This window comes from Micromys minutus, assembly GCF_963924665.1.
Source record: "Micromys minutus genome assembly, chromosome: X".
Lineage (NCBI taxonomy): Eukaryota > Metazoa > Chordata > Mammalia > Rodentia > Muridae > Micromys > Micromys minutus.
In genome coordinates this window covers 112628279-112650848 of record NC_137970.1, presented here as the reverse complement: position 1 = coordinate 112650848, position 22570 = coordinate 112628279, and the positions used below count along the sequence as shown (strand labels likewise).

At 37.7% G+C, this 22570-nt stretch overlaps 1 protein-coding gene across 1 annotated transcript in view; it reads right to left on the bottom strand.

Annotated features, from left to right (window-relative positions):
- The window catches only part of LOC308415213 (transmembrane 9 superfamily member 2-like), a gene marked incomplete at both ends in the record, with an annotated part of 41790 nt that overhangs the window by 12750 nt on the left and 6470 nt on the right, over positions 1-22570 (bottom strand). Inside the window, 6 exons of the mRNA XM_080910232.1 lie at positions 4520-4599; positions 13048-13159; positions 14374-14501; positions 18512-18641; positions 19009-19136; positions 20664-20757. Of these exons, the coding sequence (XP_080766358.1) occupies positions 4520-4599; positions 13048-13159; positions 14374-14501; positions 18512-18641; positions 19009-19136; positions 20664-20757 (672 nt within the window). The remainder of the gene's footprint in view (positions 1-4519; positions 4600-13047; positions 13160-14373; positions 14502-18511; positions 18642-19008; positions 19137-20663; positions 20758-22570) is intronic.

The following is a 22570-nucleotide window of genomic DNA, read 5'->3' as shown; positions in this document are numbered from 1 at the left end:
CATTGTTAGTGGAATTGCAAGCTGGTATATCCACTGGAAAAATCAATCTAGAGATTCCTCAGAAAACACCTGAGGATCCAGCTATACCACTCCTGGGCTCAAAAGATGCTTCAACATATAACAAAGACACAACAAGCTCCACCATGTTCATAGCAGCCTTATTTATAATACCCAGAAGCTGGAAAGAACCCAGATGTCCTTCAACAGAGGAATGGATACAGAAATTGTGGTACATATACACAATGGAGTACTACTCAGATATTAAAAACTATGACTTCATGAAATTCCTAAGCAAATGGATGGAACTAGAAACTAACATCCTGAGTGAGGTAACCCAATCACAAAACAACACACATGGCATACATTCACTGATAAGTGGATACTTGCCCAAAAGCTTGGCATACCCAAGAAAAAATTCACAGACCTTATGAAGCTCAAAGAGAAGGAAGACAGAAATGTGGGTGCCTTAGTCCTTATTAGAAGAGGAAACAAAATAATCACAGGAGGAAATACAGGGACAAATAGAGGAGCAGAGATTGGAGAAAAGATCATCTAGAGTTTGCCTCACCTGGGGATCCATCCCATATGCAGCCACTAAACCCACACACTAATGCTGATGCCAAAAAGTGCTTACTGGCAGGAACCTGATATTGTTGTCTCTTCAGAGGCTCTGACAGAGTCATACAGATACAGATGAGAATGCTTGCAGCTAACCATTGGACTGAGCATGGGGACCCCAATGAAGGAGCCAGAGAAAGGACTGAAGGAGCTGAAAGGGCTTGCAACCTCATGGGAAGAACAATATCAACCAACCAAACCCCAAGGGCTCCCAGGGACTAAAACACTAACCAATGAGTACACATGGAGGGACCCATGACTCTAGCTGCATATGTAGCAGAGGATAGCAGTGTCTGGCATCAATGGAAGGAGAGGCCTTTGGTCCAGTGAAGGCTCATTTTCCCAGTGTAGAGGAACGACAAGGTGCTGAGGTGGGAGAGGGTGGTTGGGAGAGGGAGCACCTTCATGGAAGCAAAGGAGGGTGGAGGGGGGATGGGAGCTGTTAAAGGGGATAACATTTGAAACGTAAATACATAGAATATCCAGTAAAAATAAAGCATGGAAATGAGAGCAAAAGTTTGGGGTCACCGGCTTACTGGCTTCTTCTTAGTCAATAATCTAAGGTTTTTATGTTTATGAGAGTCAGAGCAAAAACTCCAAGTATTAACTATTACTCTCTAAAATCAAAACATTTTTTATATTCTAAAATGAAAACTAATACATTCGGCCAGCTCAATCTACACGATTTTAAAAAAATACCAGTTAATAACAAGATTTGTACTATCTTATTGATACCAAAAAAATAACTTCTAAAGTTCTATGTCACCCTGTCCCCTATAATGAAGTAAAATTAATATCTGTAGATTTAAAATAAAAATATATAACACAGAACAGTGATGTATACCTACGATCCCAGTATGTAAGAGGGTAGCAATTTTCATGACCAGCTCATGGTATAGAGAGACTAGACTATTTCAAAATAGGATAGGCATGGAGATACAGACCTGTACCTCAAGCATTTGAAGGTTGAAACAAGATTACAAGTTCAAGGATGACCTAGTTTAAGAAATGTTCTCTTTACCCATTGCCCCAGGTACATATGCAGCAGAGGATAGCATTGTCTGACATCAATGGTGGGTCACTGGCCTTTGGTCCAGTGAAGGCTCATTTTCCCAGTGCAGGGGAATGCCAAGGTGCTGAGGTGGGAGAGGGTGGTTGGGAGAGGGAGCACCTTCATGGAGGCCATGGGAGGGGGAAGGGGGATAGGATTGTGGGAAAGAGAGAACATCTGAAATGTAAATGCAGAGAATTTCCAATAAAAATGTTGAAAAAAAGAAATGCTGTCTTTTGAAAAAAAAGTATAAAATCTCTGTGTGTCTCTATCTTTGTCTCTGTTTCTCTTTGTCTCTGTCTCTGTCTGTCTCTAGAGCCCCCACCCTGTGTGTGTGTGTGTGTATGTGTGTTAAAAAATAAAATAAAAAATCTTTTTCCAAAGATACTTCTGGGTCTGTGTGGCTTGATCAATATGAGGTACTTTCTAAACAGAAGACTTCTCTAGAAATTTACTATATGGTAGAAGGTGAAAAATATAGAGAAAACCATGTTCATTTCCTTTCTCCCTCAGTCCCTTTCCCCTGTGGCAGGGAGGGTCTTGGTTTGTCAGTCTTGCCTAAAAATTATGATCCAGCTCCCCCAGTGCTAGGATCCCAGTGTGTACCACCACTTGGGTCAGAGGCTAGTCTTGTTTTAAAGGCAATGGGACATAAGAGAGTCACCACCTTGCAAAGGCTGTATGGATGACAGTATCACACCCTCCTTACTTTCAGTTTACTTTACAACTTTCTTCTACCTCAGTATATAGTACTATAGAAAATGGAAGTGATGAAACAAGTATTAAATATATACTTCTTCTCTACATGATCTCCTAAGCTGTCAACGTTTCCTCTCTCATTGTCAGCTCTTTCTAACAACCCCAATCATTGTGGACTCCATTCATCCATCCCTCAATTACACACTGAAATGGCTCCTTCCATGGTTAGATTTCCAATTATGTGGTTTGATCCTTTTGAGGGTTCCTAAACATTCAAGATCTTTTACTTGGAAGATATTTCAATGGAAGCATAACTTAAGCAGAGGCCTTTCTACTTCATTAGCCATGTGGAGACTCTACTGGTACTCAGGATAACTGGAACTAAAAGAACATCCTGTCAAATAAATGGGCTCTCTCTGCCATACAATTTCCTTACAATCCTCTCAGATATATTACCTGCCTTGATGGTCAATTTGAGAGCTGTTTGTCAAGTTTGAACTGATTTGAAAACTTCCCTACTGACTAGCTTTCATTATGCCAGAAGACACTAAGCAAGCAAGCTTCTAGGGAAAAAAGTTTCAAAGATATACCTGCAGCCAACCTGCATGTTCCAATACTGACCTTCCAAGCATTATGTGCCCACTGGCAAGATAGTGGCAATCGACTGCTTTTGAATTAGATTTGAGGCCTTCTCCACAGAAAGGAATTTAGGGCTGGTGCTATACAGATGGTCTAAAGCCCATTATGACTAGAGAGGTCACAGGCCATGGAAGAAGGGGAATTTAAATGGTAGCTGTTAAACTGCCTTATAAATATTTGTTTATGTCCAGATTAGTTCTGCCCTCAAACATGATCGAAGAAGCTTCTGTCCACAGTGGTCAGCAGTTAATCCAGAGGCTCATAACTAGTCAAAATGCTAAGAGTGCCAAGCCTTAAATGGGACATCTATATCAACCCTTACCACTAAGGGAGCATCACAAAGAGAAATGGAAAGAATATGAGATCCACAAGATAGGGACAAGTACTGTGAAAAGCTGGTTTTGGGACATAGCACATTCATGTACCAAAAACCTTGCTGTAGGTATGATTAAGTGCACAAGATCAAGTCAACAAGATAAACCAGTCAACTGTCTAACAATTTTCACTAATTCTACTCAGTATGTTATGAACACACACAAAAAAAAAAAAAAAAAAAGAAGAGGGGACATGTTATGGTGCCTAAGGGGAGAGATGAGGGTTGAGAATGTGCATCATCAGGTCCATTGCTGACACGTGTAAAACTGTCAAAGAATAAACAAAAGATATTCTCTTTTAAAAAGCTGTTGGCTCATCATATTAAGCCTTTCAACAATCTCTTTCCAGTTTTTCATGGCATCCCAACCTCCCTCTACCTAGCTAACTACAACTTTTTCTTACTCTTGGATTTGCTCAGACCATCTGAGCTCAAAGACAGTACGTTGTATTTTGTTTGCTATCTGTTTCTTCCTCCTGCCTACATTCTACTTTCCACACAGTATTGTTAGGCTGGCCTATCTCCTGCTAGTGTCCTCCAACTGCTGGGATTACTCATGTGTGTCACCATGCCCAGCTCTGCTTTTCATCCATTGCACAATTCTTACTTCCACTGTCATATTTTGCCCATCACCAGCATGCTGTCTCCATTATGTTGTCCACAGGAAGACAGTATGTATGACTTCACAGGTTCCTTTCCCTTCAGCATAAATGTTAGTATATGTAAAACATACTTTCCTTTCACCAGATATGTTCAGAGGCAGAAGAACAGAATGAAAGGGGAAACTGGCCCAAAAGAAATATCACTCTGTATCATCACTAGTGACAAATTACATTAACTTAAAAACAAATATCTTAACCCTTGAGAAAAACATGCAAGAGGATCCAGAACTTAAAACTACCCTTGGCTATACAGCAACTTCAAGGCAAAACTGAGATCCATGAGACTGTCTTGAAACAACAATAACTAAAGCGTATCTATAGGAGGAGGAGACAACCAAATAATAAAGCCCTGCCTTGTGTATACAAGATCACCGGCTCAATCTCCAGTGTGCCCCACCCAAAGCTAAAAATCAGAGAAAATTATCGTATGTTTTCAATCCCCAAGGTACTTTGAATGTTATTTCCTGAAGTGCTTACCTAATCCACTGAAGGTTGGTCTCAGTTGTAGTCTCCAAATCATAATCCCCTTCCAAGGACCACTCTGTAGCTTTACTTTCCTAAAAGGAAACAGGAAACCGAACGATTTTACCTGACCTTTGCTACTTAAGCATAAAGAAGCCTATTCTGCATGGAGTTTTGCCACTTCCAGCTTCATGGAATCATGATATCTACCTTTACATAAAAAGCTTGCTTTCAGCCAGTAATGTTTGACCTCATTACATGAAAGAAATAGAAAGCAAAAGCAGATTTATCTCTGCTTCAATGTCAGCCTGGTCTATACAGCACGTTCCAGGGCAGCCAGGACTATACTCTGTCTCAAAACCAAAATATGAAAAGGTAAAAGAAAGAACTAGAAAGAAATGTGTTGCTACCCAACAAAAACAGCATCTTTCTATTACATTTTATGTAGTCCCAAACCCATCAGACACTTCCCTTTTCCCTTTTATCCTGACATATTTCCATTTAGACTGTAACTTCTTATGGTACTTGCAGAAGTACATACAATATTATATAATGAGCCACCATAATATTTGTAAAATTAAATACCCACACCAAAAAATGTTCTTTGTGATTAAAACAGACAATGGTGATATGCACTAATATTAAAAAGAATGAAATGCACTTGAAGAAGCCTGTCAATAAGACAGAACTGACTTTAGCAAAGTCAGACACTCATATAGCAAAATTATATTTTTCCAACTGACAAGAAGACCCAGCAGTGCTTGGTGCATAAACACAGCAAACGTGATTCCCAGAACCCACTGACAGGTAAAGAAGAGACTCCACAAAACGGTATTTTGACCTACACACATTTCCTCTAAGCTACACACATGCGCGTGCGTGCACACGCACACACACACACACACACACACACACATGCATAAATCTTACTCCCCACAAGAAAGTCATATACCTATATTATAGATGTAAACATTTTTCTGGAAGGATAAATTATAAAAACATTAATGTTATGCTTTCATAAAGAGACATTAAGGATAAGAGAATAAAGGTAGAGAATTTTCTTACAGTTACTCTATATATGCTATCTACAAATATAAGGTCATCATCAATATTAAGTTCAAATAAAAGACAATTTGTTTACTACAACTCAACTACTTTGCTGTTTACAATTTCATGGTCATTCCCAGCTATGTAGTTGAGTTCAAGGCAGCCTGTGCTACAGAAACATCTATCTCAAACAAACAAAAACAAAAGAAAATAAAAAACTGGAAATTTCTTTTCAGCCAAAATATTAGCAGTGTTAAAGCATAATTTTTGCACCAAATACTGCCATCTTCTGGAAATACTATGTCATAACATGAATTAATCATCCCAAAGAAAATAAACTATTTTACAAATATAAAGCACATAAGAACAAAATGACAAATATAAAATGATAACAAAATAACAGAGAACCTAGTTGTTGATCGGCTTAACTTAATGAATTAATTTTGGTCTTTATCCCAAGGCATCAGAACCTTTTTGTGAGCTAGCAATTCTTCTAATATGTCTAAGAGACAGAACTGACTTTAGAAACGTGAGATGTGCATACAGCAAAATTATATTTTTCTAGCTGGCAAGACGGCACCAGTTACACAGCAACAAGATGGAGACAAAGACTTCTTTCTACATAGTATAGTACCCCGTGATATGTTATAGTCACTAGAAATAATACAGAGACTCGATTTGGTTTTCAACAGGAAGAGCAGCACACCCTACAGAGAAGTGAGAAGAACTGTGTTGTGCCCCACACCTTTCAAATGTCCCATCCAAAATTCACATAAATGAGAAATTGCTTATGATTTCTTACTCTTTGCTTGTAATTCTGCTTTATAAAATATTGTATATGATTTCAATACACATTTAATATCCCCATCCAAGAAGGCACTGTCTTATGTAAAGTAGGAGAAAAATAGTACTATACTTGTCTTGGAATGTTAGCAAAATTGGCTGACATTTCAAGAAGTCATAGCATTGGAAAAATAGCAGTATTTGGGACATTTGCAATATTCTTATCTGCCCACTATCATACTGACAATGACAATACACACAGATTCAAACATATAAAATGGATAAAATACATAAAGGGTATATTATTCCATAGTTACTAGTATTTCTCCTTAGTGTTAATATGATGTTACACTGATGCTAGTTAAAATTAAATGCATAGACAAGTTCTGTGTTCTATTAACTCTCAGTATTCTAGTAGAATAGCATAGGGAGAGTTGCAGAACATTTGTTATTAAGGGACATCAATCTGACCCAGACGAGCTCCTTCAGGAAACCGGGGTCTCGGGAAAAGGGAAGAATGAGCTTGCTGGGAGTCACAATATTAGTTTAAGGCAGTCCAGAACACAAATCTTCTGATTCTTCATCAGCTATTGGCCTATATTGTCTGAATGTTAAAACTGTGCTTTCCAACAACACAGTGTCCTAAGGCTAACAGGTATCACTCAGTGTTACAAAGCATGCCCAGCACATGCAAAGCCCTGAGTTCCATACTCCACACTGCAAAACAAACAAAACAGGCGGTGCTGTGAATATAGGTAGAGTCTCAGGCTAGTTCATTAGCAAAGCTTATTTAACTAGAATATACAACAAAAATTATATCACTGGAATGAAACAAACATATCTCTGTTTGGTAGTATGAAGACAGTAAGGCACACATGTGCTCACAAACTGAAGCGGCAGGCACAGGGACTACGGGGATCTACAACATCCCCTCAGCATATATGTTATGGCTGTTAGCTTGGTGTTTTTGTGGGACTCATACAGTGGGAGCTGGACTCTTTTGTCTCTGACCCTCACTCTTTTGTCTGTTCTTGGCATACTTTTCTTCCTATGGGGTTGCCTTGTTCAGCCTCAATATCAGGGCTTTTGTACTGCCTTATTGTACCTTGTTTTGTGGTGTTTGATTGTTGTCTCTTGGAGGCCTATTCCTTTCTAAAGAGAAAAAGGAGGAGAGGTAGATTTGGGGGAAAGGGGATGCAGGGTAGGGAAGGAGCTGGGAGGAGTGAAGGAAGGGGAAACTCTCAACATGATATATTGTATAAGAGAAGAATCTATTTTCAATGAATTTTTAAAGTAAGGGTTATTTTTATTCAGTTTGGATTTTTACTGTTTGGGGAGTTAATACAAGCACACAATATTTATTAAATAAATTCATCCCCTCATCCCCTCTCCTCTCTTACCAGATTCCCCACCACCTTTCACTCCAAACTTCATTATTTACTTTCTCTTAATAAATGGACACTGTGTTAAAATGAAGTGTGGCATTTGTTTTTTATGTTTAAATAGTCCTGCCACAGGCTTTACAAAGCTATAAAACAGTTTATAAAATAAAAGTATTATGAACACATACATTTTAGACCATCATTCATTGATTCATAATAGTAAGTAATAAAGACAATGACTTCATAATAATTCAAATATTTGTCATAAAAATAGTGTTATATCAAACAGTAAAATAAATGATCCATTTTTCCTTTGGAATAAATGTATTATAAACTGTTTTGTATTATTTGAGACCATTTATCATTCTCTGAAGACACTGAAGTACATTTACAAAGATTCTTAAGTTAAAGGCAAAGTAAGATCAAGGCATGATGACTCATACTAATAATTACCGACACTTAGGAGGCTAAAGCTGGAATCACCACAAATCTGAGGTCAGATTGTGCTGCAGAGTTAGCTCCAGACCAGCCCATCCTACAGTGTGAAACTCTCTCAACACTTCTCCCATCTATCTCCAAAACATAGGCAAAACAAAACCTGAAAAATTAAAGATTGTTATACTATATCTGGACTTCTCTGTGGCTGATATCTGCCTGATCAGGGGTTCAAACTCCCAATCTCACCCAAAGGTCATAAACAGTTGAGTCTAGACAGCAATTTGCAGATGGCTGGCTGCCTTAATGTAGCAGGAGAAGTCCTGAGTGCACAGATACTGTAATTCAGGTAGTTAGAGGAATGCACCTGCTACACGGCACTGACCCCCATTAAGCAGTTCAACATATGTACAGAATTTGGATTCCAGTTTCTGTCCATTTGCAATCCTCATGCCACCATTACACCTGTGCCCCCATCCCATTTCCTGAATGTCTGTATACCAGAGACACATGTAAGACTTCCCATGGTCCAAAGCAGGATGATACACTGTGGTTCACCCAGTTATAGGGTATAAAATCAATCCATGTCCTGGGCTGTGATGAAATTTTCTATATTAGGAGAAGCATGGAAAAACATGTTGAAGACAGAGACAAGAACTGCACATGTGGAGGTCCATACCTTCACCAAGGGAACAGGTACTAGTCACATGTGGCACCTGAAGCTTGAGATGAGCCTAAAGTATTAATGCACACTACATTTAAAACAGTTTATATAATAAAAAATAATATAATTTTTGCCCAAAAAAATATCAAGCTAAAATAAACAAAGCAATGCAAAAATCAAGCAGTTTACTAAAACTACTTGAGAAAACAGGAGCTTCAGACAGAATATTTAGTAAGAAGATTATATAAAATATATAATATATTAATTATATAGTATATATTCTAATTATATATTTATAATTATTTATACTTACATATAATTTATAATTATATTTATTCTATATTATATATTATACATCATTTATTATATGTTCATCTCATTAGATTCTGAGAAAGCTTTTGACAAAATACTATACCCCCTATTGTTAAAAGTCTTGGAAAGACTTTCATGGCTCATACATAAACATAATAAAAGCAATATAGAGCAAACGAATAGCCTATTCAACATCAAACTAAATGGGGAGAAACGTGAACAATCACACTAAAATCAGTGACTAGACAAGGCTGCCCATTCTCCCTATATCTAGTCAATATAGTATTCCAAGTTCTATCTAGAGCAATAAGACAACAAAAGGAGATCAAAGGGACAGAAAATGTCAAAGAAGAAGTCAAGGTACCATTATTCGCAGATGATATGATAGTATATATAAGCAACCTCAAAATTTCCACCAGAGAATTCCGACAGCTGATAAACAACTTCAGCAAAGTGGCTAGATATAAACTTAACTCAAACAAATAAATAGCCTTCTTCTACACACAGGACAAACAGGCTGAGAAAAAAATTAGGGAAACAACACCCTTCAAAATAGTCACAAATAACATAAAATATCTTGGTGTGACTCTAGCCAAGCAAGTGAAAAATATGAATGACAAGAACTTCAAATCCCTAAAGAAAGAAATCAAAGAAGACCACAGGAGATGGAAAGACCTCCCATGCTCATGGATCGACAGGATTAACATAGTAAAAATGGCCATCCTACCAAAAGCAATCTACAGATTCAATGAAATCCCCATCAAAATTCCAACACAACTCTTTACAGACATGGAAAGAGAAATTCTCAATTTCATATGGTGAAAACAAAAAGCCTATAAGAGCAAAAACAATTCTCACCAATAAATAACTTCCGAGGGAATCACCATCCCTGACCTCAAGCTCTACTACAGAGCAATAGTGATAAAAACCGCACGGTTTTATTATTATAGAAACAGACAGATCGATCAATGGAATAGAACTGAAGATCCAGAAATGAACCCACCTATAGTCACTTGATCTTGGACAAGAAGTCAAAACTATCCAGTGGAAAAAAGACACCATTTTCAACAAATGATGCTGGTTCAACTGGTAGTCAATGTGTAGAAGAATGCAAATTGATCCATTCTTATCTTCTTGTACAACGCTCAAGTCCAAGTGGATCAAAGATGTCTACATATAAACATGTACACTGAAACTAATAGAACAGAGTGGGGAAGAGCTTAGAACACATAGGCACAGGGGAAATTTTCCTGAACAGAACACAAATCAATGGCTTATGCTCTAAGATCAAGAATCAACAAATGAAATCTCATGAAATTGAAGAGCTTCTGTAAGGCAAAGGACACTGTCAGTAGGATAAAACAGCAACCAACAAATTGTGAAAAGATCTTTACAATCCTACATCTAATAGAGGGCTAGTATCCAATATATACAAAGAACTCAAGAAGTTAGACTCTAGAGAATCAAATAATCCTATTAAAAATAGGGTACATAACTAAACAAAGAATTCTCAACTGTGGGATATCAAATGGCTGAGAAGCACCTAAAGAAATGTTCAACATCCCTAGACATCAGGAAAATGCAAATAAAAACAACCCTAAGATTCCACCTCACACCAATCAGAATGGCTAAGATCAAAAATTCAAATGACAGCAGATGCTGGTGAGGAAGTGGAGAAAGAACACTCCCTCTACTGTTGGTAGAATTGTAAACTGATACACTTTGGAAATCAGTCTGGAATTTCTTCAGAAAATTGAACATAGTACTACCTGAGGACCCAGCTATACCACTCCCGGGCTCAAAAGATGCTTCAACATTTAACAAGGACACATGTTCTACCATGTTCACAGCAGCCTTATTTATAATAGCCGGAAAGAACCCAGATGTCCTTCAACAGAGGAATGGATACAGAAAATGTAGTACTTCTACACAGTGGAGTACTACTTAGCTATTAAGAAAATGACTTCAAGTAAATATTAGGCAAATGAATGGAACTAGAAAATTTCATCCTGAGTGGGGTAACCCAGTCAAAAAAGAACACACAAGGTATGCACTCACTGATAAGTGGACATTAGCGCAAAAGTTCAGAATACCAATGATTCAACCCACAAACTATATGGAGCTTATGAAGAAGAAAGACCAAAGTGTGGATGTTTCATCCTACATAGAAGGAGGAACAAAATAATCACAGGAAGTAGAGGGAGAGTGAACCTGGGAAGGAGAGAGGAAGGTAAGGGGGAAAAAAGGAGAACAAAGTACATAGGGTCAAGAAATTGAATACAAATATGTAGCAGTGGGGGATGGGGAACTGGGGGTAGGCACTATAAAGTCAGGTTGCCAGAAGAAAGAGTCTCCCAGGATCCAATGGGGATGACAGTAGCCAAAATATCCAACAAAGGGGAGATAGAATCTGTAGAGAGCACTTTTTATAGATAGGGCCCCCAGTTGAGGGATGGGGCCACCTACCCATCTCAAATTTTTTAACCCAGAATCGTTCCTGTCCAGAGGAAAGACAGAGACAAAAAATATGGAGCAGAGACTTCAGGAAAGGCCATCCTGAGACTGCCCCACCTAGGGATCCATTCCACCTGCAGACACCAAACCCTGACACTATTGCTGATACCACAAAGTGCTTTCTGACAAGAGCCTGTAATGGCTGCTCCCTGAGAGGTTCTACAGCACCAGACCAATACAGATGCAGATGCTCACAGCCAACCATTGCACTGAGCCCAGGAACCAAGTGGAAGAGCTAGAAGGACTAAAGGAGCTGAAGGGGATTGCATCCCCATAGGAAGAACAATATCAACTAACCAACCGCCCCTCCCCCAGAGCTCCCAGACACTAAACTACCAATCAAAGAGCACACATGGAGGGATCCATGGCTCCCGATAGATATGTAGCAGATGATGGCCTTATCTGGCATCAATGGCAGGGGCGGCCCTTGGTCCTGTGAAGGCTTGATGCCCCAGCATAGGGGGATGGGAGAGAGATGAGGTGGGAGTAAGGGAGTGGGTGGAGGATCACCCTTATAGAGGCACTTGGAGAGGGGGCAATGGAGAGATGGAAAGGGAAGTTTATGGAGGGAAAACCGGGAAGGAGGATATCAGTAATAAAATTATTAATAAAAATATATATATATTAATTTGATATAGTATATATTATAAGTATATATTTATAATGACAAATTGTTTACATTTAAATATAATTTATTATACTTATATATCATACATCATAATTATATTTAATATTTTTTAAATTTAAATTTTATTTTTTATTTGTTCACTTTACATCCCACTCACTGCCCCCCTTCCAGTCATCCCCTCCCACAATCCTTCCCCCACCCCCTATCCCTTTCTCCTCTGAGGAGGTGAGAGCCCCTCCCATAAATACACCCCCACCCTGGCACCTCAGGTCTCTGAGTGGCTAGGTGTTTCCCACTGAAGCCAGACAAGGCAGCTCAGGTAGAAGAGCATATCCCATGTACAGGCAACAGCTTTTAAGATAGCCTCGCTCCAGTCATTTGGAACCCCAGAGCAAATGATCTGCTCCTTTGCATTTTCTGAAAAGACTGGAATGACATGAGATGGAAACTGGGCATGGTGGTGCGCAGCTGTAATCCCACCACTTAGGAGACAATGGCAAGAGAATCAGAAACTCAAGGGCAGATGGGGTACAGCAGACCCTGGAGGGACAAGGACCGAAGTGGGGCAAGTGGGTATAAGGGGACATGAAGGGAAGGGACAGTAAGAGAGACAAACATATAGAGACAGATCGATTAAAGAAGGAACCAGGGCATATGCATGCTCCAATGTCATTGCTACACTTTGAAGGCGATGAAAAGTTCAGCTTTAATATTAAATAAATGGTGCTTATGTGTCTGATTTGGAAAAAACATTAAGGTGAGAGCATGGCATACTTGCCTCAAATTTCACAGAATATGTATAGATCACGTTTAAATTATCTGTATCTTCTTCAGGTATTTCCAAAGGGGGCTCATTGCAAGTTAAGTGGTCTTCATCTGAATGTTTATAGCTAATAAAAGAGAAAGATTGGGCAGGATTTTGTACATGAAACTGATATAAGATTGTCAATTCATGGTTATCCATACACATAATAGCAGTCTAGAAAAACTGAGCTTTTTCTTGTGTTCTATCTTTCTACCTCCACCTTCTGACTTCAAGTGTTTGGATTACATGACTGAATACCATATCCATCTACAGTTCTTCATTATTTAAAATGACCTTGTTTCTAAATGTTACCAGCACTCAAATGGAACTCTATATACTACCTAAAACTTTATATTTAAGAACATTCCTTTTGCTCATAGATAGAAAGAAAATAAATTTTACCAAAGAATTTTTTCATCTTTTGCCTCACAGTTCTTCAATACAGTATCTTGTAACTTCAACTGATATAAAGAAGAATTCATATTCGTAAGCACCCAGATATGTAAGAGCCTACAAACTACCAAACATAGAAGTGAAAAATATTGCTAATATATACTACTAATGGACGTGTAAATTGGTTTAGCCACTATGGAAAAGTGAACCGAGGTTCCTATATGATTCACCTGATTTCTGGATGTATCAACTGGAGATGAATGAACAATTTGTTAGGCATTGACTAGGGCTCAAGGTCCAGTGGTAGATCTCTAATTGTTCAGTCTCTTTAAAAATAGGTCTCCATGCTCTTCCTACATATGTCCCGGGGATAATGTGCTCAATAATGCTTGAGGCTACTTATTCAGCTGTGAAGAGCTCTGATTATTAGCTGATACTTTTCTAACAGAATCTATTAGTACTAAAGCTGCCCTTTTGAGAAAAACAAATCAAAACAGACTTATATTAACCCCTTTACACTAAAAGAGCAATTAAAGGAAGAGGTAGAACACTCTAAGTCTATTCTTATTTCTTTTATTTTTTATTGAATACTCTCAGTATTTACATTTCAAATATTATCCCCCTATCCCCCACTCCCCTCTCCCATTGCCTCCATGAAAGTGTTCCCTCTCCCAACCACCCTCTCCACCTCAGTGCCTTGGCATTCTCTCTTCTTATTGTTAATTCTTCCTCATATTGTGTGATACTCAGATACTTAGCATACAGATTACACAGATTACAAAGTATATTATGTAATATACTATCACATAGGTATCCTAAAAGTAAAATGTATCAAGTTAGGAATGTGGACATTTAAACCCTGTTTTTATATCATTAGAACTACTTAAAAGGAGACTCTGTCCTTACCTTTTGGGATCAACTCTGGAAGTAATCAGCTTTGCAATCTTGATGCCTGTGTCACTTTCCGTGTGATATGTGATGGTGATGTCAACGTGGTTGAAGAGGTACAGACTATTATTTTTGTTGAATTCAGACTGTAAAAAGATAAAAGAAATTTGAAACTTTCCATTTTTCCTGGAAAATACAAAATACAAACCCTGATGATGGAATAAAAATTGGATACACTAATACTTTTTAAAAATATGCCACAGACATGGAGAGATAGCTCACCAGTTAGGAGCACTTGGTCTTGCAGAGGACCTACGTTTACTCCCCAGCATCCACATGGCATTTAAGAACCTGCTGTAACTCCAGTTCCAGGGGTCCTGATGTCCTTTTCTGACCTTTACAAGCATCATACATACATATAGCGCACACACACACACACACATACACACACACACACACACACACACACACACACACACACGTACATATACATAAGCAAATGCAAATACATGTAAATTTCTTAAGCATATGAAGAGAAACTATGTTTCTATAAGTTAAAAACCACAACCATGAATATGTGGCCTAATAATTAAAGTATTAGTCAACTCTGTGGTGAATAGTTGTTAAAGGAGCAATATTATAAAACTGTAATATTCATAGCTATATGTCATTTTTTACGTTTTTAGCACACAAGAATACAGAGTAATAAAATTAACTAGTAAAATATCAATAGATCTGGGCATAGTTAAATGTGACCATAAAACCCGACACATTAGAGGCTAAGGCAAAAGAACTGACTCCAGTTCTAGATTGGCCTGGCTAAAATGAGAGCCTTTCTTAAAAAAAAAAAAAAAAAAAAAAAAAAAAGTAAAAAAAAAGTAAGCAGTGCATAAAGTTTAAGCATGAGTTTGGCCTTCAGTCATCAGAGAAACTTCCACAGCAAATGAGAACAAATACAGAGACCCACAGCCAGATATTATGCAGAGAGACCCTGGAACACTCATTTATAAATGTAATGTTTCCATCCAGTCCCTATCCCAGAGCTTAAAGAACCCCATGAACCCCATAGAAGAGGAGGCAGAGAGAGTGGAAGAGCCAGAGGGGATGGAGAACACTAGGAGAATAACGCTCTCTGAATTAACATGAGTAAAGCTCCTATGAACTCACAGAGACTAAAGCAGCAAGCACAGGGCCTGTGCAGGTCTGCACCAGGTCTTTTGTGCATGGACTACAGCTTCCAGTTTAGTGCTTTTATTGGATTCCTGAATGTAAATGAGTGTGGGTCTCTAATTCTTGTGCCTTCTCTTGGGTTCATTTCCTTACATTTCTTTGTCTTGTCCAATTTCTATGGGATGGTTTTTGTTTTATTTGTTTGTATTTTATTCTACTATGTTTTGTTACCTGTTAGAAGTCTGGGCTTTTCTAATAAGAGACAAAAAGAGAGTGGCTCTGTATGAGAAAAAAAAGTGGAGAAGAATGGGGAGGAGCAAAGGGGAGGGAAACTGTATAAGAAAAACCCAGGTTCAACAAAATGGAAGGGGGGGGGAAGAAGAGGAGACAAAGGCAAAAGAGTTCAAAGTCACCTCAGCTATATAGCAAGTTGGGATTAGGCCAAGCTGCATGAAATCTTGTCCCAATGCTTTACTGATAAGTCATAAATAAATTAATTACTTGGTACCATGTAATTTTAGTATGCATTGAAGAGCAATTTTTAAAAGTAACAAAATAGATGTACTCAATTATTTTTACACAGAGAATTAAAAACTTGGCTCAGTATTATCACTTCAGAAAATAGTATCTTCACTGTTTTCCAGCATTCAGTAATATTTTGATTTTACAATCAACACTTAGGATGTCACACATAAATGTGTAGTATGAAATGTTATACATCAGTTAAATGCTGTTTCAGAAACTGTGGACAATCCCACACTAATTCTAAGCAAAAATCCCTGTACTAGGATTTCTTTTTGTTTTGTTTTGTTTATGAAACTTAAGTCAGCAACTCAAAGCACACATTTTTTTTTTAATTCAGGGTCTTGTGTAGCCCAGACTGGATTCCCACTTGCTACATAGCAAAGCAACATCCTGATTCTCCTACCTCTAGACAGCATGTGCTGGAATTACAGGTCTATGTCACAATACCAAGTTAATGTGCGGTGGCAATTAAGCCCAGGGTTCTGTGGATGCTAGGCAAGTATTCTAGTGAGTCACCTCTCTAGACCCTCAAATAATAAATTTTTTAATCAAACATTCTAACACGGTATAATCCAAAGATAGACCATTTTACTACTTCCATGCAGAAGAATGGTCGTAGGAAAAGAAAACCTTTGTTTTCTATAATTAAGCTATTATGATTTAATTTTTTTACATTTTTATACATTTTGTGTATGAGGAACTGGGCAGAGTGTGTGCACATTCCACAGAAGCTCTGTGAAAATACCAGGTCATGCCGGCGCTTTCAATATTACAATCCCTGACTTATGGATATAGCTCCGTTGTAGAGCACTTGCATAGTAGGCACAAAGTGTCTGGTTTGACCCCAAACACTACACAAGCCTGATGCAGTGGTGCACATCTGTAATCCCACCTTTTCGAGAGAAGACAGGAAATGAGAAGTTTGAAATCGTGGAGTTAAAGGCTCAAACAAACAAGCATTCAAGTAATGTTCACTTGACTTTCATCTCAGTATAAGGACTTTGATGTTGACCCCCTGAAGAATTTTTCCAAGCCTTTTTTTGTACAAATATCATTTATCAAACTTTTCTTTGAGTATATTGTCATTATAATAAATCTATATTCCCATGAGTACCTAGGTCTCTTTCTAGCTTGCTACTCTGCTGCTTTTAGGATACCTCTTAAGATGAAGAAGATACGTGAATTTTTAAAAAGCAAACAAAAGTCAAACATTTGGCACACATCAGAAATCCTAGCACTTGAAAGGCTGAGACAGGAGACTCCCCATGAGCTCAAGACTAGCTTAGGCTACATAGAAGGTTCCAATTCAACCTGTTTCACAAAACAAACAAAAAATAAATAAAAACTAGGCAAACAATACAAGTGTTACATCAAAGTCTGAAGAGTAGTACAAAAATGACTGACCTTTTCTATAAACTACCCTTCATACCAAAAAGAAACAAGAGTGCTAGCAGCTAGATATATCAAGGCAGAAACTTAGGTGTTATTCTATGCTTGTCTTTACCCTTGCTCTTTATCCCTAACCATTGTTCAGTTTCAACACATATATTAAAAGTTGCCACATGTGGTGGTGTGTGTAATTCCATTATTATGGAAGTAGAAGCAAGAACTTAGGCTACATGAGATACTCTGTCGAAGGAAGGAAGGAAGGAAGAAAGGAAGGAAGGAAGGAAGGAAGGAAGGAAGGAAGGAAGGAAGGAAGGAGGGACAGAGAGAAAGAAAAAAGAAAGAAAGACAGGGAGCGAAGGAAGAGAGAGGGAGAGGGAGAGAAGCCAGAAAAGAGGGATTAAAGGAGGGAGAAAGAATAGTTTGGGTGAGATAAGGCCCATCCAAAAGAGCATAATTAGGACCTCAGAACTCTACAGGCTACCAAAAAAGAAACGTAATACCAACCCAACTACAAAAATATGTCCTGCCTGTAATGTCTGTGAGGGCAATGATAGAAATAACTAACCAATTTCTGATTTAACTTAATGTGCACTCCATAAGACAGAACCCATGCCCAACACTGCTTGAGTGACCAATAACCAGAGAGTAGATATCCCAGACACCTATGGCAAAACCAAGCACTACTAGTGTAAAAAATATAGTATAAATAGAATTACTCTTAATGATATTTTTCTATACTCACAGATTAGTGGCTTGATTAGTCATAATCAGAAAAGCTTCATCCTGCAGCAGATGGTAAAAATACATAGACACACAACCAGACATACTGTTGCATTGATTTCTTTTTTAAGACTATTTCCTTGTTTTCTTGACTTAAGACTATAAATTTAAAAGGACAGAGAGACCATATAGGACAGAGACAAAGTACATTATTTGTTCTTGTATCCCCAAACACATAGCATACAGCCTAGATGGAAGATGTCCCACTAATATTTTCTATTTATGAGTAAAGTAGGAGGTAAAACTTAGGTGAAGCAACATTCTCGTACTGTTGTAAGTTGGCAATACTCACATTAATCAAGCAAGAACCTTTCACTTCATCACTTGGAGCATTAAAACATCCTATCGGAAATCCTGATACGCAATGGTGTTCTCCATCTTCCGTGTCATAACACCATATTGCTCGTGTGTTATCAATAACCCTAAATAAAAATATTTTTAAATAAAAAGTTTGACAAACATTTCATATTGAGCAACATAAATGTTATCTTACACATATTTAACTTCAATTATAATCAACTTCAAATCACAAAATAGAATATGAATTATATGTCAATTAAATACTCTTAGGGGCTGGAGAGATTGCTCAGTGGTTAAAAGCACTGACTACTCTTTGAGGGAACTCAGGTTCAAATCCCAGCACCTACATGTCAGCTCACAACTTACAGAGAAAGATCTGACACTCTCACACAGGTATATATGTAGGCAAAACGATGATACACATAAAACTTTAAAAAATGAATTACTTTAAAAAGGAATAAAAAGATCACTTGTAAATAACAAACATACCAGTGCTGGTGGTAATCCTGTTTTATCCCTCTCTTCAAAAGGGCCAACTTGTTCATTTCTTCTTCATTGTCTGGAGCATAAGATTTTACACAGACTTTTCTACATGTTTCTTCTTTGTTAAAAGAAAACTATAAAAAGTGAAAATATTAAGAAATTTGGCTAAATGTGATAAATCAAATGTCACCAAATAAACAATTTATCTTACATTTCCCCTTCAATGGTGTAAGTATATCATCATTCTCAACTCTGTCTACTTTCAGTTTCTAAGTGTTATTACTCTAGTTGAGCATACAACATGCTTTTAAACTGAAGGGAAGGGTTTGTCTTCCCATATTATATTGTACGGTCTGACTATGATTTGTGCCCAAAAACTAAAATAGCATCATTCTTTATCATTAACTTTAATTCCTGAAGTCATATAGTAGTGAAATTGGCAGAGGTAAAACATTTACTCTGATCACAGTGTTTTGATTTGAGCTACTTCGAAACTGATTAGATTGAGCTATTAGGTCTTCGTAATCGAATGCTTTTGGGGTTCATCTCAGGGGCAGCTTACACCATAAAACTTATACATGGGTGTAGGAAGTACTGTTGAGTGGTTGATTCCGGTCCTAGTTTATTGTGAGTATCTATACAAAACATTTCTACTGACTTCTATTGTAACTGGTTTTCAAGGGCACAGTACATAACGGACCATGTAATCAATCCTGGTGTTAGAAAATTTCCTAGTAACAGTTAAAACACATGAGAAAGTTTCCTTATCATGGCAAGTTAACCAGGTCACTGTTACCTAGGCCTTAACATTTTGTCTAGGCCTTAATATTTTACCTAGGTTCCAACAAATCACATTGTTAGGCTTGGTGGCAAGCAGTTTACTAACTAAGCTACATCTTCCCCCTGTTTCTAGTGTTTTATTTGTTTTTAGTTGTTTATATTTTGAGATAGTCTTATGCGCCAACTCATTAAGATATTGAAAGTAAAATGAATACATATTCAGCATCCAGTTTTATCACCTTATATTACCCAGCCCAAAATATAAACAACACGATACATTCACAGCTTTTCTTTATAAAGTAAAAGCAAAACAAAAACCCAAATACCTTGAGTTAAACCTTATGTGAGCCAGAAATTATGGCTCATGTTTGCAATAACAGAACTTATGATGTTAAGTAGGATTGGCATGGATTTCAGGACAATCTGGACTATACGTGTAATACTCTCATTGGGGAAAAAGGAAAAAAGAAAAAACAGGAAAAAGGTTGGACCTGATGGCTACATTTATAATCTCAGCTCCCAAATTCTATGACAACCTGGAATACATTCAATACTCCAAGGCCAACTTGGGCTACACAATAGAATTTGTCTCAAAATAAAAAAGCCTGGGACCAAAGTTCAATAATAGAGCACCTGCTTAGCTTCTGTGATGCTCAAGAGCCTGTACCTCAGTAACATTATCTCACACACTTTCTATCAGTCTCTACCCCCACCCCCCCCACACACGCGGACCCAGCTAATACAGATATTTTAGCAGACTCCTCTATCAGCAAGAGATTCTTTTTTTCTCTTTACTTCCTTTAAAACAGAGATTCGGTGTTATAAACTTTTGAGAAAATTCCTTCAAGAATAAGATACACTAGTAAGATCAGCTGAATAACCTTGTAGGGACATGATGTTATTTGTTCTCCAGATAGGATTTGTCCAAGAGTCTCAGAGGGTGTTTTCTTCAAAGAATCTTGACAGAAGTCAAAACTAAGAAAGAAGTTCAAGTACCATATTTTAAAACTCGGCAAGAAATCAATTATTATAATTTATCTGATGTCTCTATTGTTAACAAGACTGCAAATGAAACTTATGACCTAGATTATGTCCAATTATGAACTATGTGCCTCATTATACATTTCTCTTTAGTATGTGTAATTACTAAATGCATTACATAAAGTCTCGTTATTGTATTGAAATTTCTTAACAGAGGTAATGATAAAAAAAAAAAAAAAACAAACAAAAAAAAAAAAAAACAAAAAAAACCTCACAGGCCTGGCAGAGGTGGTGCACACCTTTAATCCCAGCACTCCCAAATCAGAGGCAAGTGAATCTCTGTGAGTTAGAGGCCATCTGGGTTTACAAATTGAGTTCCAGGACAGTCATGGATAAACAGAAAAACCCTGTCTTGGAAAAGAAAAAGAAAAAAAGAAAAGAAACTACCTCATAATATTTGGGGGGTTAACTGTTAAAGTACACAAAAATGTAAACAACATAATTCTGACTAAATATATTCAGAAACCCTAATTATTAGTTCTAGTCAAAGCAAATTTAAAGAACAATGTTGTTCCTAAACATATCCCCATAGTCTCAAAAATTAGTAAATAAAACAAATTAGAATTTTCTTTCAATTATTATGAATGTAAGGTGACTTAAGTAGAAAATGAAATACATAGAAATCTTGTATATATTTTAAATGGCAAAAGATTTGTACAGCCAGGGACAGAGGAGGCTCCCTGGAATCTCTGGGTGTGAACCTAGCTGAGACTCCTAGCAGCAAGGTATACAGAGGCTGAGGAGGCTACCTTCTGTAGCTGGGTGGGATTTCCAATGGAAAAGGGGTGGATACCAACCCACCGAACAAAATCTTTGATCCAAAATTTGCTCTGCCTACAAGATGTGCAGGGACAAAGATGAAAACAGATTAAGGGAGTGGACAACCATGACTGCCCAACTTAAGATCCAACCCATGCAGCAGAGGCTAGACCTAGGGCCCCTACATATATGTAGCAGATGTGCAGCATGGTCTCCATGTGGATCCCCTAACAACTGGAGCATGGGCTGATTCTGACTGTTACCTTCCTTTGGATCCCCTTCCCCTAGCTGGACTGCCTTGTCTAGTTTCTGTGGGAGAGGATGCACCTAGTCCTACTGTAACTTGATGTGCCAGGGTGGGTTGGTACAAATGGGGTTTGTCTTCCCTTCTCAGTGGAGAAGGGAAAGTGGGAATGGGAGGAGGGGTGTGAGGGTGGGCCTGGGAGGAGAGGACGGAAGATGTACAGTGAATAAATAAATAAATGGGAAAAATTTTAAAGTCATTTCATATACTGTAAGTATTCATGCTGCCCTATATTTAAGCCTTACATTATAATGAAAGGCAGACCTGATTTTAGAAGAAGAAATAAAGTAATATCAAAGGACATCTTAGTCTTTTTCTATAATATAATATTCTTCTTTTTCTAGTTGTTAAGCTATACTACACTGATCATGCCATAAACAGAACACTACTAAACACACAGCATTATCAATCACTAAAAACTTCCACATGAACCTTTGTCATGGTTTAGTGTTTTAAAATCAAACTACATCCACCAATGACTTATGCTTTAAGATCAAGAATCGATAAATAGGACTTAATGAAATTGCAAAGTTTCTGTAAGGCTAAGGACACTGTCAAGAAAACAAAATGGCAGCCAACAAATTGGGAAAAGATCTTTACCAATCCCACATCAGATAGAGGTCTAATATCCAATATATACAAAGAACTCAAGAAGTTAGACTCCAGAGAATCAAAAAATCCATT